At 46.6% G+C, this 25,252-nt stretch overlaps 1 protein-coding gene across 2 annotated transcripts; it reads right to left on the reverse strand.

Annotated features, from left to right (window-relative positions):
- Positions 1–719: 719 nt before the first annotated feature.
- TEF (TEF transcription factor, PAR bZIP family member) lies at positions 720–18,936 on the reverse strand. 2 transcript variants are annotated; one of them, XM_074578037.1, is made up of 5 exons: positions 18,615–18,936; positions 7,438–7,764; positions 5,744–5,964; positions 4,886–5,097; positions 720–2,993 (listed from the first exon to the last, which is right to left on the reverse strand). In XM_074578037.1, exons 1-5 carry the CDS (start codon positions 18,715–18,717, stop codon positions 2,972–2,974), a joined length of 885 nt encoding a protein of 294 aa, XP_074434138.1. In that variant the 5' UTR covers positions 18,718–18,936; the 3' UTR covers positions 720–2,971. The 2 variants fall into 2 exon arrangements, with proteins under 2 accessions (XP_074434138.1, XP_074434129.1); XM_074578028.1 differs by lacking the exon at positions 18,615–18,936 and adding an exon at positions 13,647–13,957.
- Positions 18,937–25,252: the final 6,316 nt, after the last annotated feature.

The following is a 25,252-nucleotide window of genomic DNA, read 5'->3' on the forward strand; positions in this document are numbered from 1 at the left end:
TGTCAAATGGTCATTTGGTGTCAATCCACTTCTAACGAACGTACAGCTGTGTCAGAAACTGATCCCTTTACTGGCAATCCTTGCAGTGATGCTGAAAGGTGCACTACCTTTATTCTCTCCCCTTGGAGATGGTCCCTTTATGTCTGGAATGGGGTACATTGCCATCAGGCACACTTACGGCCTCTACAGACCATGTTCCAAAGTTAGAGAACTTCAGATTCTAACAGTGTCAATTCAGCATCTTTTAATGTTCAAATTGAGTTAAAAGAATATTACTCTTCTTATGACCACTATGAAAACATACCCAAGTTATCACTTACAGATAGGACTGTCATCCTAGTCAAAGAAACAAGATTATATAGTTACTTGTTCTGAGAGGAGCAGAGAGCTCCAAAGCAGTAAGCTTAACTTCCTGAGACTGCAAAAACTGAGAAAGGAATTCCGCATTGCACATCATTTTTTGTCTGGTAATACCTCCACTCTTTTAAATAGTTACCACCTTCTCATCTATCTTTGAAGATGTTGCTTCTTAACAAAAAAAAATAAAATTCTCCAACTACAAAAGTTAAGCCGCACTCACCATAAAGTGCGATTTTCCAGTTTTGCAACCCATAGGCACATGAATCACAGAATGTGGAAATCTGCACTGTCCTACAGGGAAGCACAAGAGTTTGCTAACAGTATTCTCTGAAAGAAAGATCTAATGAACATTCACTGTTAGTTTCCATGGTGTAAGCTTTTAATACCAACACAAAAGGTAACAGAATTGCACATACTATTCTCACTGACTGAATATTTTGCTGTTAAAATAGCATGACATACTGCAAAACCAAATCCTGCATACAATTTGTTAAGTATTTAAAAGGTATTCCTAAAGCAGCAAGACAGCAAGACCCAAATGAAGGACTAGCAGCTCCTTGCCCAGTTAACAATACCCGTTATCTTTGTGATTTAAACAGGAAGCATGACTTTCAAGAACGGCCATTCAAAGCTAACTGAAAATTTAGAAATGATGAATGCAAAAAGAGTTGCTACATTTACATGCTGTCAGGTTTGTTTGGTTTGCTTTGTTTTTGTTTTCTAAATCCATGGTTTGGCCTTTATCACCAAAATAAAACAACAAACAAAACCCAGTAAATACCAAAAATATCGGTCCAAATCAGGAATACTTGATAGAGGTATATGCTGACATTTCAGCAACATGGAGCTAAACTATTCATCTATTTGAAGAGAATACTCCAAGATTATCTCAGCTTTAGAATCCCAAATTATAATAATACACTCATAAGTATACTTCTGTAACCAGAAAAAAAAAAACAAAACAACTTAAAAGTACTTGCTTGACTTCAGAACACGGTCCATTAAAATAATAGGTTAATAATGGCATTTAATGTATATGCTCTTTACAAAGGTTATGTCTTCAAAAAACTGGTTATAAATTCAGAGTTTTGAAGTTTTTATTATATTTTTTTTTAAATTAAGTTCACATTAGCTGCTTCTTTGCACCTTTTTCCTCTTTGCCTTTCTGCTCTGAAATTAGGGGTGGAATCTCTTGGCTAAATGCAGAGTCAAAATACTTGCCCAACATGATAATGTTGAGCTTTGCTGGTAACTAGTTGTGCCTCATAGTTTTGGCACTTGTGCTTCTGAAAGCTGTCAGGATTATTTTTCTTGAGATGTATGCTGTTTATGAATACGCTTGATCATTTTTCACTCCTGTCTTACAAGCTCCACTTTGGCTACAAGCATGGCCCAGAAATTAAGTGCTCTTTTTCTTCCCACGCAAATTTAGCTCTTAAGCTTCCTCAATATAAGAGTAGATTTTTGTTATGCTGATGAAACTCTTACAAAGGAACTTCCACCTACTTCCTCCATCTTCTACACACAATAAACATCCCCGCAATCTGTCCAAGCTTTCATCTACTCTCCCACACCAGCACAAGGGTCTTGATACTTAAGCTGCCCATTGTAACGGTGGGAAATCGTTGGCTGTTTCAGTTCTATGAAACAGATGAACAAAGTGCTCTTTCGCCACTGCAGTTCTCATGTAGTCAAGAGACAGAAAATTGTAATATGGCAGCTAACAGACGTTGTTTTGCTGGAGCTAATACTCAGTCGGCGGTTTCAGACTGCCAAAAGTCATGAGGATCAGCAGCTCAGACTAGCACCTTTTCCATGATTGCTAAATCATTAACAGAAGAATAGATCTTGTTTCAGCAAGATACCATAAAAGAAAGCAAGCCTGATAAAAAGAAACAAAGGAAAAGGCAGCTTACAGCAGTATAGCTGTGGAGCAGGAAAGCAACCGAAGTGTTTTACTATTACATGGGTCATTTGATAGAGGTTTATTACTACTCTTGCTACGGCAAACTGTGGTGCTTTCTGGATTGTTTCAATACATCTGCTGTACTTTTCTGCACTGCAAGTCTCACACATCACAGACTGTTGTTGTCCTGGTGTCTTTAATTCTGCACCCACAGTAGTCCACAAGACACTATGCTGTACCAGAAGTGAGCCGCAGTATTAAATAAAATTCATCCTACTGCAGGGAAAAGAAAAAGAGTCTTAAAATATAGCAGTTCTTAATATATACACTTTCATTTAAAGCTCCCTATTTTCTTCCACTTGAGTGCCAAAACAAAGAGTCACTATTCACACAGGCTGTCAACAGACTTTGAGACATGAACTTTGAGTGTCTTGACAAAACCCCAATAAGTAAGCTTATTGTAGTTCATAGTTACAGTGAGAAAGACAGATAAGAAAGCCATATACAGAATTAAGGAGACTTTGCACTTTTCATCATGCCCAGCCCTGGGTAGTTCAGATGGGGTACTTGCAGGCAAGCAGGCAGGCAGGGTCATCGTCAGTTGTTTGTGTTGGGACACCTCATAGATTTCACTGCTCACTCTGAAGACTGGCGATTCATGTGTGCTTTTTAGTTGCTTTGTTTTTAAAAGTCTTTAAAGTTGCATCACTCGGAATCAGATAAGTCACTTTAAACAAAGCAAAGTGTTAAGTGTGACAATTTATTTATAACATACTTCCCACCATCACCACCACACACCACCCTGTGAAAGAAAAACCCCTGCTGAAAGGGTGACAATTTTTAGTACGTTTGAAAGAAGAGCCACTCTAGTCAAATTAAGAACATAACAGAGGGGAAGATAATTCAAAGCATACATTTACTTTAAGCATTCTGAATTAGCCTGTTTCTCAACTTCCTTAAGAAGTCAACACACGATTGGTCTAAACTCACATCAATTTCCACATTATGTTTAAAAGGTAAGCTAGGCAAGAAGACTTTAGTATAGAAAAGAAACCCCAATGCTTTTTTAATAAACTTTTCAGTTTTCAATAGGGGACCTGGAAACTAGCTTAAACATCTTGTATCCCACATTTACTCCCTAATATAAATATTAGCCCAAGACGTGTAGCCTAAGAATTCTGACACAGCCACTATCTTAAGATAGCTTCTCTCATTAAGAGGACTTCTAGACACATATTTCTGTTAAAGCTTCTGGTTCTTGCAGTTGTAGGTCATGTAGAAGGTCCCAACATCACACATAACATATTTTTCTTTTAACACCACGTACTGTTGAAGCAGCGCTTGGTGCTGAGAATGGATTACTTCCAAGAGGGCAAGTCTCGTGTGCTAATTTTGTAACAGGAAACATGCTGGAGAGAGAACCAGCAGGCATGGAGAGACCAGATATACTGCTACACAGGAGATAGTGAGGTAAACTGTTCGTGTTTAGAGTGGGTGTAGCTTGTTCCATAGAGTGTTCATGAGGCAAAGGACCAAAAGTCTTTCTCAAGCCCTTGTACAACAGGTAAGGTGCAGTAAAGTAACAGTGGCTTGCTTGCTTTTTTAAAAAAAAACAAACCCTTCTTCCAAAGCATAAGGTACTGGCAATTCCTTAACAGATGGGACTCAAGGTTCAGCCTAACGAGCCAGACCTCTTTTCCTAACTCTCCCTTCCTTCTCAGCTAAGTGTGACATGCTGCTTTATCATCAGCAGTTCAAGAGAGAAGTCCCTCTAAGGAAAAAAAGGAGGGGTTGTGGTAGAAATACAGCCTAAAACCCACAGCAAATTATTTTGTCCGTATCCATAAAGTGAGAGATCCCCTTCTGTTCTCTCTCCTTGGTTTCTGGAAGTTATCCAGGATTAGAACCTACCATGATATTTGAGCAGTATTTTAATCAACGCTGCACTGACTCTGGTCTGCATAACACTTGTGCATTAACCTTGAGATACCTCAGTTTTTACAAGAGATTGATTACTTTCCTGTCTTTCTGTCCTAAAGGCTCGCCTGTTCCTCTTCAACAGGAAAAGTTCTATACAACAGGTACTTCCTAGTGCCTCTGAATGGGAGAGGAAATAATTTCACGATGCTGCCCAGCAACATCTACTTACATCTTAAAATTATGTTTTACAATTTGACTGGGAGGGGTGGGTGGGCTGGAAAGGGAGAAAAGAGCAGGAGTTTAAAAAGAAAAAAAAAAAAAGCAAGGAGAATCTCCTAGGCTCTTTCTCCACTTAAAATGGAGATTAGAACAGACAGCAAAAGCCCTGTCCAATCAGGAGGGATCCACATCTATTCCTCCAGACGGATGAATCTGTTCTATTGTATGACATCAGAAAATGCTCTATCAGTGTTAAAAACATAGTTGTAAATATGGACATTAAGATTTTGGGCAATACAATGATCAGGAAAGAGCCTGAACAAGTTGTGCCAACAGAAACAGGGTTTGTTTGGGTTTTTTTTGTGTAGATGCAAAATGGCAAAGCCTCCACAAACTTTATTTCTGTGTGTCTCTACAGAAGGCAGAGAAGTCTAAGAGGCTAAAACAAGGAGCCCTAACAAGGAAAAGGGGTGTGCTTACAAGGGTCCGTATCTGGTCTCGTATTTAGAAACAATGTTCTTGCATCGTCCCACTTCCTTGCGTAGCTCTGCGACCTCCGTCCTCAGGGCCGTATTCTCTTTCTCAAGAAAGGCTGCCCGAATTGTGATCTGATTCTCCTTTAATCGTCGAGCATCACGGGAACGCTTTGCTGCCACATTGTTCTTCTTTCGCCTTGTCCAATATTTTTCATCCTGCAGCAAAAAAGGAAAAGAAAAGAACAAAAAAAAGATGCGCCAACCTGACAACTGTATCAAATAGACACCTCTTTATTGTATGATTACATTCATACTGACTGTTATATTGAAAAATCTTCACTGGTTTGCAGGTCTCAGACACCAAAATGAAAGCGACACAGTACTGTAAGATTCCATCCTTACATGAGTCTTTTTTTAGGATAAACCAAGTGCACTGCTAGAACTAGGGAGATTAAGAGACTTGGCTACTAAGAAGCTGTCCAACTAAAATGCTCCCTTTACTTAGTTTCAACTCATGAATGAACTTCCACAGAAAACAACCCGTTCTGTTGTCTGGGCTGACATAATGCTGGGCAAATATATACACAATGGCCTTCAAAAATGCAGTTGATGAGGATGTGACTTGATAATTCTTCTGATTTCTGCGTATAGCATGATAAGTTACTCCTGCCCAGTAATTATCTCATGATACTAAACCAGCAAAAGAGCAAGAACAGCAGTTGACTTGCCAATTCTATTCCTGGCAGTGCTTCTCCCCAATCACATAGGTGCAGTGCATTAGTTTTATGTGTCAAAATGTTTGGGTAAAGAATCAGGAACTTTGATCAAGGCTTAGAGAAGTTTGCAGCAATAAATCTGTTACCTTTTGCTCATCTGGGACAAAAACCTTCTTGGCTTTTTTAATCATTGGTTGTGGTTTCAGGTCCTCTTCAGTAAACTTGTGCTTGCGAGGATTGAAGAGCTCACCACCAGGCACACTGGACAGCACTAAATCAGCAGGATCAGGGTTAAAATTCACCTCAACTTCTACGCAGTCAGGATCAATGGGGCTGGGAGTATTTCTCTCATTTTGTGGTGGGGACTCTGGCAACAACAGCAGAAGTTACAATACATTCAGCAGAGTGAAGAGAATTAACCAAGAAGCCAATCTGGGTATCTCTGTTTACTACCCTACTGTAGGCAGTATTTAATCGTATTATTTAGTATTTCCGTAAGGTGTGCTCAGTGCTGCACAGCTGCTGGTACAGAGAGAAGTTACACAGTCCAGTTTGTAACACAAACTCTAGGAACACATGCTAGACTAACAGACGTGAGCAAACAGATGCTGGACAAGAGTTAATACTTCCTTGGCAGAAACTTCATGCTTTACACAGTTAAGAAGCACTTTCCACAGCAGTAAGAAATGAGAAACTTGTATCAGCCTCAGTTTTGTGCCATAGAGAGCCTTACAGAAACAAGGTCCTTCAAAGGTCAGACATTTGTATTTCCAAACAGAGGACTAAATAAAGGTGGGCTTGTTACAAATGCAACAGTATTCTACTTCTTTGCCACATGGAAACAAATGTCCCAACAGATTGTCTAACACTGATAATGTTCATATGAACTTTGTCATATTAAAGTTTACGTTTACATACTTCATATACATGAATTGTAAATGTCAGTGCAATTTGAAGTAGTGATGAATGAATAATTTTTTCATATACAACCTAGAAAAAAGCCACACCCTATGTCTTATTGAAGTAGTTCCACATTTTGCTTTTCTCTCAGAGGTTCACAGAAGAGGCCCCGAGCAAAATGCTTGCTGTGAAGTCTGCTCAGAAAACAGTACTGTGAAAGTTTAGTGGCTATCATGTTTAAACTCCAAATCTAGTGCAAACTGAGCTGCTGCATTTTTTAATAGAGAAGATCTCCATACTACAAACGAAGAGTAGAAGTTTCCTACTACCATTTAAGTACAGTTTTGTTTCTTTGTTCCTCCATTCCCACTTCAAAGCACCACAGAACATCAAACTGCATCATTAACGCACCTTTTCCAAGTGTCTGTTCTCACATTTCACAGGCTAGCATGAAAAGATTGCTTCATTGTTTTTCTATTAAGGATTGTTATTTGAGGTACATTAAGTTAGCGTAAGTTCACCCAAGCATACCAAGCCACCAAGGTAGCACAAACGACTTGTCAGAAACTATCAAATCTGTTGTAAAATAACCTGAGAAACTATTTTCTCAACATCTCCAGCTTCTCATTATACTAGCAATACCAAGAAAGCAAATACTTTATGTTGGTGTTTCAGCTCTCTCAATTTCAAAAGGGAAACAGACTGTACACTGAGAGACGCTCACTCATTTTTTCCAGGTGGGGGAGAGGGGAAGAAGAGAAGAAGCAGCATCTTCATGAACTCACACATAAACCTAAGGCTCTACACTGAGCATGTCTGTGCTACTTAACCTGCCACAGCTAACACTGACAGGTTAGCACATCTCCTCTTTGATCTGAAGAGGCACCTTTTAATACCAGAAAAACGGAAGTCCCTCAGAGCCCCATATTATTCCATCTACCTGTGCTGGAGGCTGCTTCAGATTGCTGGTAAACTGCAGTGGAAGAGGATGATGCAGGAGAACCAGTGGAAGCACTGGCAGACTCCTTTCCTTCCAGCTCAGCCACAGGCAAGAGTGGATTCTGGTTCAAATCCAGGTGAGTAGGGCTGGAAGGAATTCCATTCTCCAGCAGGAACTCATCCAGATCCATGTACTCCAGGTGGAAAGACTCGCCATCATAAGGAATGGTTTTGTCCCAAATGGGCGGCATAAGGGAAGCCGAGACTGCCATAGTGCTGGCAGCTGCTGCCTCATCTTCCTCAAGCTTTATCTTCTCCTTCTCTTTATCTGAAAGATACAAGTAGGTCACTGTACAAGCTGCAACACAGGAGAGACTCAAGGTTTAAGAGTCTAACAAAATCCCCATGAAAGGAAATTCAGTAAGCTGTATTTCTGCCTCATGACGTAATCTGAAAAATCAGATGTTGAAAGGCGACATTCATACATTCAGTATGGAACGCTCTGACCCCCTGTGATGGCCGGACCACAGGCATTTGAGTAGCCTTGAAGACCAGCATCTTTGCTATGATAACTTACCAAAGCATGATATAATACGCATGTAGCTTATTGTTAAATAGTCACTGCAAAATAGCCTGGCTCATCTTGGAAGACAGCGAAAGTGAGTGTCCGTAAGTAGGATTACATAGGAAGCCATTAAGAAAACTCCCAGGAAGCAGAGTAGTTTATTCTATGCACAAAGAAGGAAGGTGCAGAAGAATAATCTAGATACAAACAAGAAAGGAATATGGATTTTCAGATTACATTTGAAAAGCAGTCAAAAAGGTCCACCAGACACCAGAGACCTGGATGTCTATTGTTCAGCATTTTAGAAGCAGTTATTTCTGAAATGACTCAGCATGTCCACACAAAGCAATAGCTCCAAATGCTGTTCGCTATAGATAGCTCAGAGTACCTACATACAATTTTCACTCTTTGGGGAGATGTCTAATAAGGCATATTCCCACACCCCACCCCCAAGCCACAAAAGACTGATGAAATTTTCTCCATTTACTATGCTACAGTGCACATATGACAGAAAAATGGCTGATTCTGTGTTCCCCATAGCTACTGAATCTTAACAATCGTCTGGGACGGAATCCAAGCAGAAAAGTCAAGTTATGGAATAATTACATAATTTAAGAGATAAAAATAAGCTGGCAGAAAAGAAAAAAGAATCCAAGTCATTTTCCTGATCCAGTTCTCCATGTAGACATGCAGTTCTACCAGCACTGAAGGAGGCATTGCAGAAGCAGTGCCAGCACTGCCAGCATTGTGCCAGCACTGCCGTCAAAAGGAACGGGCACTGATTGTATCCTAACCAACTGCAAATTTGGTCTTTCCACAGAAGCTGGCAAATATTCAGTTCAATGGAACAAGGACTCCAGGGACATAGACTGGACCAGTTTGGATCTCCAGTATTGACACAGATTAGCCCAACACAATGCACAAACGTTTTGCATTAGGGTTTTCTAGACTGGCAACAATATCCTAAAGGAATATTTTTCTTTATTGGGGGTGGGAGTGGGGGGTGAAACTCTGCTCTAAATCAGAAAAGCCTATTTATATAAAACCTATTCTGATAGAACTGGCATTCCTTCTGCTCTTGCCTTAGCTGGTGTGGAACTGGGACTGAAAGAGCTTTTTATGGCTTAAAGAACAGTGCTGCCATATGAATTAAATTATCATTTTAATCTACCATGCTCTGAACATGTTATACAAAAGGAGACACCTATTTTAAACTAAACAGCTGAGAAAATACTTACCAGCCATACACTTGGCTCTAAGAGCAAGTACCAAAGAACATGTTAAATTCAGAACAGTGGTTCCTGGACCTGAGCTTTATTAACATAATCTTGTAGTTTTGGCCTTCCCCCTTGCTACTTGACACTGCTGCCTCTGAACTGCCATCTCTCAACTCCTATCCCTGCCAACAACTCCTTTTTGCAGGGAGTTTTGCACCTTTCCTACCCTTCGCTTGGGCAAAGCAAACGTGCAGGCTCACAGTCATGATCCAAATAACCTGCACATTTCTAAATAGCTCCTACTTGAAGCTAGTAAAAAAACAGCATCTACTCTGCTTCACATGTAAGGATGATTTCACTTACTAGTGAAGAACCAAACTGGAACCACCATTTTACATTCAACTTGTGAATCAGGGATTGTGTATTTCCATAAGGTTTGCATAGTGCTCAGCACAACCAAACCCAGATTGGCACTGGAGATTGTGGACAATATCCCAGTAAAGACAACACCAAAACAAGTGCAAGTGACAATAATGAATTCTTTGCAAATCACTTTTATTTTTTGATCAACATGATAACAAAACTTGTGAATGTTGACTCAAAATGGCAGGGGAAAAAAAAAATAAAAATCAGTCTCTACTCTTGAAAACACCAGTATTCCATTTTAAGTTATACCAGCTTTAATGCAAGCCAGCAGTGCTTTTGCTTTGCAACACCTAATACAACACCTCCAACAGAGAAGAAAAGAAACCTTAAGTCACTAATAGACTAAACATAAGGCTTAAAAATATTTTTCAGAAGGTAGATGCCTAAAGGACTATTCAGATCTTTTAATGCCTTTTAGATGCGCACCATCATCCTGCTGTACTTCAGTAACCTGAAAAGACTGTGGTCCCTCCAACTTCCTCTTGCTATCATCCCTGGCTCACACCAGATTAGATCCTTTCTTCACATGAGAAGACCATCTGAACTTTTTTGTCCTTTTGCTACGTGTTGACAACTGGACAACCCCTGGGCCTCCAGTGCTATCTTTGTTCAGCTATGCTGCCTCTCTCTTTCCCTCCTCACTTCTAACAGCAATATCTGAAACAAATTAAAATAGCAGAAGTTAACATGCATATTGGCTGCCCATGTATTTCAAATGCGATACATAAAAAGATAAAACCTTTGTATGATCATTTTTCCATTGACGTTTTCCCACTGGCTTTCTTTCAATTAATGTAATCTTCATTTCTGCTGCACAACATCCTGCTGGGTGCACAATATCTAACGAAACACTAATTAACTTCTTGCATCTTGAGGGGGAAGTTTCCGCCCGCCCCATCACAGGGAGCTGAAACATTAATTCTCTTAAGATATTTATAGTGTAAACAGGTATTACCTGACAGCAGAGCTGCAGTATCCTAAGAGGCTCCATTTGCAGTGATTCAAGGTCACCCTGATAAATCTGGACTGTACTTCTGCAGATGATGGCTCATGTCCGATTTAGCCCCCTCATTCTGCTACTGTGACCTACTAACTAGGCTGTACATCTGCTGTTAACAGAGAGGTCACTAGTTTGTGCTAAGTAATTTAGGCAGAGCATTCCAGTTCTTGAACTGTTGGAAATACTGCTGTTTTAGCCAGAAGCAGCAGCCTGTTAAGAGCTTTATTCCACATCCTGGTGGTTTTTTAAAAAAAAAAAAAAAAAAACCCACACAAAAATCAAACCAAAAGACCCACCACCCACAAAAAAAAAATAACAAAACAAAAGCACACCAAAAGATATTTTGGCCACAACTGTCAAGTGCTCCCCCAGCCACAAACAGAACAAACACTTATTTGACAAAGTTCCCCTGGTTCATAAAAAAGTATTGTAAATTATACCAAAAACACTACACAGACTAAGGCTGATTGCTCCATAAATCTTTAGTCCCACTTGTGACAATAGAACAAGACAGGTTACAGGGTTCTATATTCCTGATGCCCATTACTGTGATGTTTGTTGAGGCATTCCTCCTGCCACAGCAGCACACAACTGGCGATTAAGGCATCCTTTGGAGAGTATGCAGCAGCTCATTATTAATATGACAGATTTATACTCCTGCTCCAGAATATTAATTCTCTTCCCTTACCCCACAGGACTTTTTATAAAAAGACTATTATTTTTATTTATTTAATCCCTACAGCATACATGATCACAATTTACAGCAAGGCTGGTCAGACATACTTGGTATATGGCAAGGCATTCAAGATTACGGCATTCATTTGGAATTGGATGTCCTCCTCTGTTGCTCAGAAGGATTAGAAAGCCTGCTGGATTACTGGGTAGTCAAATTACCTACAGCAGTTGGAAAACCCACAGGTAGCTTGTGGAGACTATAAATGGACACTGCAGCTAGATGATACCATTTCTCACTGAATAAAACAGAAAATTGTATTTTTCTCAACAGGTGTTCCAGGCAAAAGGCATAGGGTCTTTTCTCAGAAAGCTTGCTGAAAACACACCACTGTTTTAAGTAAATTTGTAATTATTTAACATTTTGGCTGTGTCACCATACTGTAAAGGAACAGAAAATCAACAAGGATCTTCTGAAGTCAGTTGAGTCACAATTCTCCTGACAAGTCTTTTGTAAAATTACCTGCTAACACAGGAGGAGTTCTTTCTTTTGTCTTGCAAATATGCAAACAAGAAAAGCAAGAGAGATCAAAATGAACAGAAAGCAACAAGTTCCACAAAGTGTGAAGTGGAACAGTACAAGATGGACTAAGGAAATCTATGGAGAAATTTTAAGAATGAGAACAATCTGAACTTCATCACAGCATGAAGGGAGAGGGGTAATCAGGATGCAATGGACTCACTAGCAAGCTTTAGAGAGCCAAGCTGAACACCTTCCCAAGATGAAATAGGGTCTTTTACTAAAAGTATAATATGTTTCTAATTTTAGGAAGATGCACTACCTCAAAATCGTATTAATTTTAAAATTTTACATGTCCATAGGCCAGATCACATGATTCTGGACAAGAAAACCACCCCTAAGACAAAGTCACCACATCCCAGTCAGCTACCATCATAGTTTCCACACATGACCTTAGGCTCCTGCTAGCACTATCACCTTAAAAAGGATTGGGTGAAGAAATATCTTAAGAAACCCCATAATACTGTAGATTCAAGATTCTATGTACTGCAACATCCTGCACCATGGCAACATAACTAAAACCTTTATCAGAGGCTGACTTTTTTTTTTTTAAACAGAAAGGAGAAAAAAATATTTTCCAGAACGACAAGATGGATACATTTACACAGTACTGTACAACATTAGACACACAAAGTAAACAGATCTTAACTAGGCTCCTCACTGGGAAGAATCTTGCCAACCTTGCTTGCACTGCAGTCTACTCTGGATATCGCCTGATGTTCCAAAAATTATTCTCAACTTCAAAACTCCTAAATGTAAGGATTTATTTCACAGAATCTTCATGATTGGAAAGGACATTATACACCAGTACACTGGGCGCTACAGCAGTGCGGATAAACACAAACCTTCCTCAAAATCAAACTGATACTCAAAAAGGCAAAAAATACTGCCAGGTGGAAAAAAAAAAAAGTTTTTAAAAGAAGTGCCATCAGCATTGAAGACTATAAGCACCAGCACTGTTACTTACACAGCTGCTGACTGCATAATCGGTGGGAGAGAGCGAGCTCCAGCCTATGCAGCGCTGCATGTGCAGGCAGTCAGTCATACCCTCACGGATTATCAACAAACCTAATCTGAGGAGATTTGCTGTTTATGCGTGTCATCGTACGACTTTTCAGTAATTAAGGTCACGGAAGACTCGGAACCTTTTCACTGCTGCTCCCAACTATGCGTCTAAAGGTAGGGGAGGCTGCCTTTAGATAGCTAAGGGGATAAAAACCAGCGCGTCACGTCCTGACTTCCACATATCCCTCGCACCCGAAGCATTTTGTTTTGCCCGGCGCATACACTTAAATACACCCGAAAGGACGATGGCAGCAGCTGAATTTTCCAGTCGCACCGGCTCGCCGGGGAGACCCAGTCCCGCGGGGCGGCCGCTGCTGCCCTGCGCGGCTGAGGCGGGGAGCCGGCCGGGCTGCAGGCCGGCGGCCGCCCCGTCAGGCCGAGCCCTTTCCCGGCGGGATCCCGTGCTGCCGGCACTTGGCACGGCCGGCCGGGGAGGGGCGGACAGAAGGACGTACCGGGGAAGGACGCCAGGCCCGGGCGTGCGGCCTCTCCCGCGGGTGCCCCCCCCTCCGCGCACACCGCGGCCAGTCCCTCCGTGACCCAGCGAGACCCGCCCTCCGAGGCGGGAAGACGGCGGGGGGGGGAGAGGGGGGAAGGAGGAGGAGAAGGAAAGGGAAAAGGGGGGGGGGGGAAGCTGGAGGGTGTCGCGCGCTCCCGCCGCCCCCGCGCGCGCTCCCGCGCTCACCCAGGCGCGCCTCCCGCGGCGGGTTCTCCATCAGCTTCTTCAGCACCAGCGGGAAGGCGCCCGCGAGGCCCCGCTGCTCCTGCTGCGCGGCGGCCCCCCCCGCGCTCCCCCCGGCTGCAGTGGGCTCCGGTCCTCCCGCCGCCGCCGCCGCCGCCTCCTGGTGCGCGGCGCGGCCGGGCATACTCCCCGCGAGCTGGCGGGCGGGCTGTTAACGGCTGTGTTAACGGCTGTGTCAACGGCTGTCAACGGTCGCGGCGCGAGGCGGCGGCGGCGGCAGTAGCAGCTCCCCAGAACACGGTCGAGCAACGACGAACGCGGAGCGAGACGGACGGACTCGCGCGAGCAGGCAGAGAGCGCATGCGCAGCCGGCTGACGCCTGGCAGCATGTTTCAGTATTCATGAGGGAGGTCCGCCCCCTCCTCCCCTCCCCGGCGCGCCCATTGGCCCGCACTGCCCGGGGGGGCGGAGCCGCGCGGGCACGCGCCCGCCGCCCGCCGGGGCACGTGCGGGGGCCGGCTGCTGCGCCTCATTAGCATGCGGAGCCCCGCCTCCCTCCTGCGTCATCGCCAGCTGCTCCCGAAGGCGGGGGAGGAAGGCGCGCGCGTGGGCGGCGGAGGAGGAGCCGCGCCGGCCGCGGGGCGCGCGCTCGCCGCTCGTCTCTTGGTGGCCGCCTCTGCGCATGCGCGGGAGTCCCCCCCCACCACCCCGTCGCTGCCTGAGGCGACAGTTACCGGCTGAGGGGACCGTGTGGGCGGCCCGGGCTGCGCGGCGCCGAGGAGCCGCTTCTCAGCTGTAGGCCGCTCCCTGCTGCCTCACCCCTCACCCCTCGGCCTCGGGTCCGGTTGGGCTCGACCGCCGGGGCAGGCAGCGCGGCGCGGGAGGGCGGCGGGCCTGGGACCGGGCTCGGAGGTCGCGTAACCGCGTCGGCCGCCGCCGGTGCCGAACCGCCGCCGGTCCTTAAATATCCTCGTTTAGGATCCCGAGATCACCTTTCCCACATGACCTGGATTTAATCTCCCTCTGTCCTACATCATGCCCGCAGCAGCGTGCCCTATATAACATTAGCAGGGAGAAGGACCTCACTGCGGCTGGGAAGCTGGAGAAGGAGGGGGTCTCTCCAAGTTCTCATGATCACAAGCGATCCCTTGCGATTCTCCAGCTGATCCCATCTTCCAGCAATAGGGATGCCGTGCTGGGATTTAAGCTTCTGACCATACAAAGGGAGCAAGTGTTGCTGAGTTCATCCCCAAGAGCACAGGTGGATACTGAGGAGCTTCTCGGGCAGAATGAATAAGCTCGCAGAAGTGTCAGATGCTACAGCCACAGGCTTCTCCCGTCAGCAGTTGCTGCCTCTTGCCGCAGAAGGGCCGGCCGCAGCAAACCTACTGCATAGCGCTGCGAGTGGGGAAAGGAAAGGGTGTGCAACCTCCATAGGGTGGCCCCATCCGCAGCCAACAGAGCCACAGGTGCCAGGGCGGAGATGTCCTTCAAAGTGCCAGCAGAAAAAGGACCTCTTCTTCCCAGGTAGACACTCAGGCATCTGCTTGGTTCAGCTGCTCTCCCACAAAGCTCAGACATTTCATTTTGGTTGCGAGGCGCAATTTGACCTGACCCTTTCTAATAAACCCTGATGGTCTTTGTGACACAAAATCACGTCCAAATTCCTCCCCATGTGCCCCAGGAAAAAGAATAGATCGGAAGTTGCATGGGGTAGGTGCTTTTCCCCATTGCCCTTCTACAACAAGGACCAGGGGACATCTCCATCCAACCCAGTCAGACAGGGAGCTGCCCTACCTGCGAGCTACTTCTCTTGCATGGGCTGGGAGGCTGAATCTGCCACCTTCTTCGCGGGGGACAGGGGTGGGACTCCTGACGCAACTCCTGCTTGCATGCTGCCCAACGGGGAGCTGGGAAAGGGCCACCTCGTTAATACAGGCTGTGGTCCAAAGGCTGGAACAGCATGGGTTAATGCATCGTTTATCAAAGCTGATAAATCCAGCTGCAAGAAGCAGGCAGAACAGGTCATGCTCCGCTGCCCAGCATGCGCCAGGGCTGCTGCTCACCCTCTGCAGACTCCCTCTGCCTTGCCAAGCTCAGCTGGCAGAAGAAAAAAGCACATGCATGAAAGGGAGATGCCACTTCACACAGGGCAATGAAACACAGATGTCAGACCACACATGACAGAGGCAGCACACACAGCTCAGCAAGGGGCGGTGGGCTCGCAGTGATGCTTTTGCCTGGGAAACAGCTAGTGGTAGGCGGTAGGAGAACACAACCTAGTGAATTTGGGAAGGAGCACCTTCTAGGAACAGGGCAAGGGGACGTAGCCAAAGTGGGCAGGCTGCAGGCTTCCCGTTCAGTTACTCATGGCTCTCATGGTTGCTTTGTTCCATTGTTGTTGATGCTGGAGGCCCCTGGGGATGTCACTGTGTCTCAGTACTGTACAATGCTACTTCAAGGAACAGGCTCTGCGCGCATCACCCCCTGCAGATCTCAACGCCAAATGCTTTGCTGGGTAATGTCCATATGAATGGAGGTTATTAAAACCACTCAGCAGCCTTTACTCCAGGGCTCTTCCTTTTAGATCGACCATGTTCTTTCTCCAGCACATTTCCACCCACACTCCACTGTGCTAAACTTTGTTGTGCACCACCACTGGGTTGTGACTTTGCTTGGAGAGGGTTTAAGTATGTACAGTGTTAGCTGCATGTCCCGAAGGCTGGAGGGAGTTCCTGGGGAGCATTCCTGTGGGTTCCCTTTCACAGCACCCTGCTTGGGCATCAGCTCTGCTCTGCCAGCAAGGAGGGAGGTTGCTCTGAGACCTTTTTCTGGCCTCCTCTGGGAATTAGGGGCTCAAGCTACTGCCAGCAGAAAGTGGCCACTGCACCATCAGCTGTACCTTCTTAGTTGAGCTGGAATCTGCCTGGATTTTTACAATTTCTCTTTTGTTCTGCAGCTGAGAAGGAAAAGGAGGACAATGAGATGTGAGGAGAGGAATGCAGTGGCCTTGGCTGCTACTGCTGGGAGTCTTGTCAGGGCCAGATGATGCAGAACAGCCCAGCTCTGATGCAGCAAGGAGGCAAGCAAGAAGCAGCCCAGCACTAGGCACGGGGCAGGGGGAACACGTACAGCAAGCCCCACTGGGAGGTCTGAAGAGCAGAACACATTTCAGACAGAGGCCTGAGACCCAGCAAATCCAGACAAGTGGTGTATAGGTATGGAGACCCAGGAGGAGGGAACTGAGCTCTGTGGGAAGAGGGCCATGATGGGAACAGTGGCCCGGGAGGGAGGCGGCTTAATAAGGACAATTCTAAGGGTTATGGGAGGTGATGCTGAGAGGCAGGGTGGTCCTGGGGCTGAGGAAGAAAGCTGCCACAAAACAGCACTCTCAGCTGCCAAATAAGCCATATTGAGTTAAGACTAAATCATTCCCCCTGCAAATCATTGATCCCCCGTCCACTCCCCACTTCAACTCTTGCCAAAGAGATAAATCTTGCCAGCACTCCTCCCTTGGATTAATTCAATCCACTTCGCTGTGGAGGCCAGAGATCCCAGAGAGGCAGCCAAACTTCAGCTTAGCCACAGCAAGGCTCTGTACCACGTGAGCCTCCCTTGGCCGTTACTGCCTCCTCACAGCCAGGTCTGCTTTCTACCTGGGTATCAGTCAGCTCAGAAAACATGCCCTCGTCCCCACACACAGCTTCTTACTGTGTGATATGTAAACACACCCGTTAACAGGCAAAGTCTCAGCAAAGGAGAGAGCTAGCTCACAGGTGGCAGCAGTGCAGCAATGTGACAAAATGAGACCCTTAGCAGGTATGGCAGCTCCCATTGCCCTATTAACCCCTTTCCCACCGGGAGCTGTGTGGGTGCCGAGGGCTCCCTGTATTCCAGCAGGTGTAGGCAGCTGCCTTTCCTGCTATGAATCCTTTACTGCTGCAGCAGCAGCCTTTTCACCTGTTGACCCCTGAGAAAGAGCAGGGTCTTTCTCCACATTGTGAATCTGGCTTTTCTGCTCCCACCTCCTGGATCATGCGGCCCCTCAAGACTGCAGAGCTGTCTGCATGTCCTGGTCACAACTCTCTGCAGAAGAGCGAGCTCAGTGCATGTTTGTTTCCATGAGTTTAACTCACTTGTGCCTAGACATGAGCTTGTTGAGACAAGGTGTTCCCACACACCTCCCCATAACTCAGCAGCGAACATTAAAACACAACAACCAAAAAGCAGCTTGCCAAGGGCATGTGGCATCCTATCCAAAACCAGAGAGTCCCCAAGTTGTGCTGTGGGCACTTGGAGCATGCCCAGCAATACAGAAGTGGTCAGTCCAGCAAGAACAAAGTGTTCAGCACAACAGAGGCCCAGACTAAATAATCTCCTGGGTCCTTTCCATTTGTTTTATAGGATGCTGCACAGAGAGTGGGAAAGCCTAGGAGCATAGAAGTGCTCTTGCAAAGAAAACACATTTGCTGTGTTCCCTACCCCAGCTTTCCACTGATAAACAACTGCAGCATCAAACACAAAGTTTGCACGGAGTCAGCCGGCCTCACACGGGCCAGGCTCCCTGGACAGCCTGCATCTGGGAAGAGGCTTAGCTGTTATTAACCATGGGACAACCTGTATAGGTGCAACTTCCAGGATTGCTACGTGAGCACAGAGATTTGTGCCCAAGCCTTCTCTGTGCACAAAGGTTTGAGGGTTTCCAAGAAGTAGCTGAGCACAGAGATTAAAAGGATCAGGAGCTCAGCACTCTTGACTGATTTTGTAATCAATCCATTGCTGCTGTTTTTCCTCCTAGCTGCACAACATGCTCGGTGCCAGAACTCTCTGTCTGACTTGGACACTTGGGGGAAACACACCCTTGAAGGGCTTGCAGCAAACGAGATCTTCTGCCCGCTTCTTGCCTTGCAACTTAAGGAGTGGAAGGAGAAATCAAAACAGAAACGCCAGCATGCGTTCCCTCAATCCTACCTGTCATCTTGTTGGTCCAGGGTAAGGAGTACTCCAGCAGGGACTTCAGGACTTCAGGAAAGTCCAGGGCACCGGGGCCCCCAGGGCTGTTGCAGCTTGACATGTCCTGTCCTGGGACTTTGCTAGCACGGCTAAGGGAGGGCCAGGTGCCTGGCCGCCAACGCTACACCCCACTCGCCTGGATGTTGCGAGAAAGGCTCGGAGGCACCCGCAGCGGGCTTGCCAAACTACTCCAGCTGAGAGAAAAAAACAAGGAGGAAAGGAAGGAGCCTGGCGGAGATGCAGTTTCCCTGGCTGTCTTCACCTCCCCCTCTCCCGCTCTGAAGTGGCCAATTGTGGAAATAGCTTGCAGCCTCTCAGGGCTGGGCCGGGCGGCTGGCCAGCGTGGTTTTACAGGGCCTTTCCCAGCCAATCCGGCAGCAAAGAACTGGGCCAGTTATCTAACTTTGCAAAGGCAGCACCCTTTTCCTTCCCAAGGTGTTATAACAAATATACACGTTCAGGGAAAAAAAAAGAAAAGCCAGCGCACGCTGTCAGGGGTACACACATCGGCTGCAAACGCAACAACAGAGGGATCCTCTGAAGGGAGGCTCTGACGAGCTCTGAGCTGCACAGGCTGCCCCGTGGAGATACACACGCTGCCTGCGTCTGCCTGCTAACTTTTCAGCTCTCTGAGATGCAGATAGTGACAATATTTGTATACGGTAGAACACTTACTCTGTGTCCCTCCTAAGTCAATATTGATAACAGCATAAGGTATCTTTCTTATCAAGTGTGCATCATCCCCAAAGTGCAGAATTTCTTTTCATAAGTGGCAGAGTTTTATCAGAAAGCCAACAGCCTCCTCTTGGAGCAGCGATGTAAGGCAAGAGAGTTCATGCACCCTGCAAATACTTTGATAACAGCTGGTTAAGTAAGATCTTCAGCATGCAAAGCCCCTCCTCTCCTGTTAGTGAAGCTTTTTAGCGTGGAGGGATGGATTGGAGGCAGGAGGATAAATGTCTTTATCAGGATCTGGCTTGGAGAGGAGGATCTTACACGTGCTGGGGTCTCCTCTTTTGCTGTGTGTGATAATTAGAACAGAAATGCCTTTATTTCACAGTTTGCTCCTGTCCATTTTGCCAGGCTCAGTCTTACAGTGCCAGTGCAAGTTGATAGGAACCAAGTATTCCTACACTGGTCCGTGAGCCTCAGCTCTCAGGGACAGCCTCACAAAACCATGCATGGCTCTGAGCATGGAAGTGGCCTGAGTGAAGTCAGTAGGGCTTTTCTTGTCCCTAAAGTGAAGCATTTCGCTGCTTCACTTCTGGCCCAGAATTTAGTCTTAAAAAGTGATAGTTTTTTTGCTCACTCCTGATAGCATGGTGTTTGGTCCTATAAGGAAATGCATTTGATTTAACTGCACTGAAACAAAAAAAAAAAGAATTACCTAGCCAGGCTGGGTGGTTGGGAATTTCAGATTAGCTGGGGAAGTTTCATGATCTAGATCCCAATACAATTAGGCTCAGAAATCACAAGGTAGATGCTTTGGTAGAATTCTTAATTACGATACAACTACATTACAACCTATTGGGATTTTCCCTGTGGTTTGGTGCCCCAACACCCGCAGAGAGAATGTAAGAAAGCAGACAGTGGTAACCATCAGTGCTGAAGCCATTCAGGGAGAACAGTCCCCTATTAGCCCTAGCCCGTTATGGTGTCCACCATACATGGTGCCTCCACCATACCCAAACCCAGAGCCAGCAGACAGACCATGCAAACATTCTAGAAGGTCAAGGTCAGTGGATTCTGGCTGCTGGGAGCAAGACAAGCGATCATATCTCTCCCTCCTGGAGCACAGTCTGCCGGCCAGGAGGTCCACGTCCTTTCTCAAAATTTTCTGATCCATTCTGGCTGGTCAAGGCAAATGGAGTGGGATCATTCAATCCTGCCAGGCATCGCTAACATTTGGGACAGCTACCGTCACATATGCCTAGGCCTGCTTCTCATCAAACAATTGCAAGGTAAAGTGACTGAGAATGTGGTAGCTGCCCAATGCCAGGTACACCTGGACCTCCTGGGTTTGCCCCATCACCTGTCCTGAAAGCTGGACAAACATCTGATCGCACGTCTGGAGGCACCCAAGGACTTCACAGCAGCTGCTGCACTGATTGACTGACATTTATGGCATCAGAAAATTAAGAAGTTCATTGAGAGGAAATTGTCACTTAGCATTTTGAATTATTAGCCTGCAGTGGACATCTACAAGGAGTTTTTTAGAGATCTGAGAGCACATATAACGTCTTGTGTTTGCCATGTCCACAAAGCGTCCTGCCAGCATTACGTGTCCTTGATTCCTAATCCCTGAAAATCAAGCTCCTGCCCCGGAGAAGAGCTTGGGTAACATCACTAGTAGGATGCATAAACGCTGCTCTGACTTCAAGCCCTGGGGAAGCAGAAACGGTACTATGGAGTAGAGTCATAGCAGTAGGGAGTGCCCGTCTGCCCTTGTGTCCCACCACGGAGAGTGCTTGAGCTGCTTTAGCGAATGGAGTTGAAATGTTGGCTCTGGAAAGCTGCAGGCATGGCCACAGATTGCATCATTTGTGCTGGCTGCACTGTTGTCAGATCACATCATTATTTATTATTATTGTAACCCCACGTTAGCAGAGGTCTCAGCAGCTTTGCTCCATCACTCAGAAGCGCAGTCAGCCCTTAGCAGCACATCTTCTCACAGACTCAACCAGCCATAGTCAACTTATGCTGGTCCTAAGTGGCTGGCACACAGAAGGGGGTACCTAACCAGATGGAGAGGGCCTCTGGGAACACCAATTTAAATGGCAGAGGCCAGACCTACCTTCAGTATCTTTTCTCTAGGTCTCCCAGTGCAGCTACCCACACCTCCAGCAGTGCTGCTGGGCCCCTCGGCACATTTGCCTGAGGAGCATGTTCAGCAGTGACATGGCTGCACGCAGTCCCAAGCGGAAGAGCAGGGGTCCATCAACATTTTCCTTGGTCCATGCTCTCCCTCCTTTTACATTTTCATTCCAAAGAGTTGCTTTTTTTTAAGCACAACCAAATTCTGTACCTTACTTCCCACCCCCTCCCTGCTTTGCCTCTCTGCACTGCTCAGTTACTTATACTGGTATTAGGACATGTAAATGTCTTTTTTAACCCCTAATTCTACTCTTGTCTTTAGAAGGATCTCTCTACAGAGGTCTGTCATCAGGCTTGAAGGGCATCAGGAACTGCAGAGCACCGCTGCTCGTGTGTTATCGGTAGGTACAGCCTTTGTGTCAGTTTGAGACCCCAAGGAATCATTTCGGACATTCAGACTTCTCTGATACAACCCTGTTCATTACAAGGAGATTGTCAAGGAGGCTCTTTGTGCATCTCTCCAAATTGCACAGTCTCCCTCAGCCCCAGGAGTGCTCCCTCAGCTCCTTCACAGGGCCACATCCATGGTGCTTCTGTATCTGCCTTTCCACTGCCTCCCCTCCTGCTGGTGTCTTGCAGCCCCCTTCAGCCCTGCAACAAGAGACAGAGGCACAGCTGGGTGGCTCCCCTGGCCAAAACTCCTGCAAATAGTCTCTGCGAGTCTTGTACTTGGTGGTGGCACCTCGCTGCACACCGATTTCTGAGGCTAGCATTACAGAAGGGAACTTAGGTGTTTATTACAGGGATCTGAAAACATACCCCGCAGGGAACCCACCAGCAGCAGTGACATTTGACCAAAGAAAGGCATTAATGGTTATTATTACTAATTGCTGTTATCTTAGCTTCCTCAGATAAGATGAAAGCGTGGCTTGATAATCTAATGGAAATAATTTAGAAAATAAAGAACTTTTTGGTCTGATTTTCTAAGGACACAAAGCTGACACAACATATGTATCTATATATATCCATATGTCCACCCACCCCTTGCTCCCCAGAACAGGCTACTCACTTTGGCAGAGGGATAAATATATTTAAATATCTTTTTATATTTGAAATACAAACTAGGAAGAAGAGAGAGTCAAATTAATGCCTCCTCAGAGAGAAAAACTGCTGTTATTTGTTCTATTTGATATGGGGCATGTGCATTGGCAGCCAACACCCCAAAGCACATGCTGCCCCGGCAGGCAATAGTGAGGGGAGAGGCAGAAGCCAGCAGTACTGAGGGGGCTTTGTGGCGACAGACAAGGAAGGTTACTTACCCTGAGGTGTATCTGGATATAAGGAGAAAAATCTGAAGAAAACTCTAGAAGCTTTACAAATCCTGCTGCACAGCCATTACTCAGAAATTTCCATATCGCCTCACACGCGGATGTCTCCTGCTCCAGGTCCCACATGTCAGACCTATTTCTCATGGTCTGTGTGGAGGCTCCAGGCCCACCCATGGGGATTGAGTCTTGCAGCAAACCCAACTTGGTAAGTGGTTTCCTCTTTCTTCTTTTATCTAAGCAAACCCTTTGCCAGAGGTCAGCCACTGCCTTTTTGCAGACATCTGTAATTTTTTGTTGTTCTTATTCTAGACCCTAGGACAAACGCACACTCCACTGACAGCTGCCAGATTTAAATGTTTATTTCATAGTGCTTTGGGCTTGATAGGGAATTTTGTTCACCTTGGCAGGGGCCGGCAGGCTGAGGTTCACTGTGGCCTTTCTGAAAGTACGCTTGCCCCGCATCCCAGCACCTTGTCTTCTATGGGGTTGAGATGCTGCGACTAGTGGCAATGGACATCTACGGAGATACAAGGACACCCAGAATAGCAGCGGCAGGGAAAGCTGAGGCCAGACCAGCAGATTACTTTAAAAGAAAAGGAGGTGGGAGAAGGAACAATGAAGCCTGTGTGGGAGGGTGGACAGCTGAGGGTAGTTACAGTGGGACTGGAGTTCTGTGTTGGCTAAAGACTCTGCCTGGCACCTAAAGTGTGGGCATGTGACCCTTTAGGTACTTGTGATGGTGTCAACGTGGGGCACGGACACGCAGGCTTGATGAGGCCTTGCACTGAGCCCCTTCCCAACTCTGAAGGGGTTGTCCCTTCCCCGGGCAGGGTATTGCATGCATACACATGCATACATATCTGTACATGCGTGCCTGTCTTCCTCCGTGGAGGAGCAGTGCCGGGATCCCCGAGTGAACGGTGCAGCTCAGTGGAAGGAACCGCCTGCACCTCCCGCCTGAGATGAAAGGATTTCTAAAAACTAATTCCCCAAAACGAGTGCCAAAAAGCTAATGAGCTTTGCTTCCCCAACCCTCCTGTCAAGACATTCCCCCCTTCTCAGGGTGTTCACGTGGCAGCTGGGCTCACCGCAGCTCTGCTCCTCTGCACGTGGCCTTCCCCTGTGAGGTGCCATTTGCCAGAAAACTAGGTGCTAGGCAGGGCGAAAACGTGAGAAAGACTCTTGGGATCACCAGAAGTTGTGCTGCCCTGGGCAGGAAGGACACCTAGAGCTGCCTTTGTGCAATTCCCTGCTCTGGAAATGCTCTGGGAGCCTGGGCAGAGCTGGCTTTGGGAGCTCTCCGAACAAGCCTTGGCACAAGGCAGAGCCCAAGAGGTGCCAAGAGCAGCAATAAACCAAGGTGTTTAAAGCAGGATGGGGAAACCCAAGGACAGTGATTGCTGGGCCTCTGCCAGGGTCTGTGAGAGACCATTGGGTGGGACAGCAAGGAAGATACGTGCTCCTCCGGCTGCTTCCTTCTGAAAATGAAGAGACAGGCTGTAAGGACCTCGTCTGTCCCTCAGCTGTCCCTTCCCAGGCTCACTCACCTCTCCTGGGAACGACGTGGCCTCAGGCAGGAGCAGGGATCCTGCAGCACCATGGTCCAAGAGGTCAGAGCCCGATGGACAGATCCACGAGTTAGCTGAGCCTGGGGAAGGCATGTGGGCTGAAAGACAACAACAGATCCCCCCGAAGCCTGGGCAGTCTGGCTGCTGCTGATCCCCAAAAGCCAAGATACGAAAGCCTGGGTCATTAACAGGAGAAGATCCAGCCTGCTGAAAGCCTCTTTTGAAACACTGCTTCTGTATTGAATCCCCACCACAGGTCCCAGGGTCAATGTCCAGCTGTGTTGCAATTATCCTCAAGCCGTTTGGCTGAGGAAAACTAAGGCCATCTTGCTCTTGCGGAAGCAAGACTTTCCCTCTCTGCCCCTGAGCTTTGCTGAGGTACAAACAGGGGAGTGTGCCTTGATATTCAATTAGAGAAACTATGCAGCTCTTCATCCTTCCCAACCGTCTGCCTGGAGGGCCCCAGCACTACTGAAAGCCCACAGCTAAGGCAGACGGAGGAAATCCACAGAGAACAAGGGAAATACACCAAAGAGCACCTCCAGCGCTGAGTATTTTTCCGGCTCCAAGCAAGCCAAACCTACTCTGGCATCCAGGTTTAGAGATTTTTATCCCAGCCCTGGATAAACATCATTTTTGGGAGGATTAATCCAGATGGTAAGAAATAACCCTATTTTCTGGGACTCTCTGCTATGTCTATGCCTCCTAAGGCTCTCAGGAAAAATTAGTTTTCTGGAGTGCTGCCATCCATAAGCTAAACTGCAGAGAGGAGCACCCATGGAAGGGGCAGTCTCAGGAGCTGCCAGGGCCAGGATGGTTGCAGTGGAGAAGGAGTAGCTGGAGTTGTCATCTTGTCTGACCCTTGCTCTTGTCCTTGCTGCACCCG

The sequence above is a fragment of the Larus michahellis genome, chromosome 1 (genome assembly GCF_964199755.1).
Source record: "Larus michahellis chromosome 1, bLarMic1.1, whole genome shotgun sequence".
Classification (NCBI taxonomy): domain Eukaryota; kingdom Metazoa; phylum Chordata; class Aves; order Charadriiformes; family Laridae; genus Larus; species Larus michahellis.

What these genes read in the sequence shown, in the direction of transcription:
- TEF (XM_074578028.1), bottom strand. Translation starts at nt 13,827, where the DNA reads ATGCCCGGCCGCGCCGCGCACCAGGAGGCGGCGGCGGCGGCGGCGGGA. An exon ending in TGAAGCAGCCTCCAGCACAG is followed by an intron (nt 5,965 to 7,437) that starts GTAGATGGAATA and finishes TGTTGTTGCCAG; the next exon opens with AGTCCCCACCACAAAATGAG. An exon ending in TTGTCCCAGATGAGCAAAAG is followed by an intron (nt 5,098 to 5,743) that starts GTAACAGATTTA and finishes TTTTTGCTGCAG; the next exon opens with GATGAAAAATATTGGACAAG.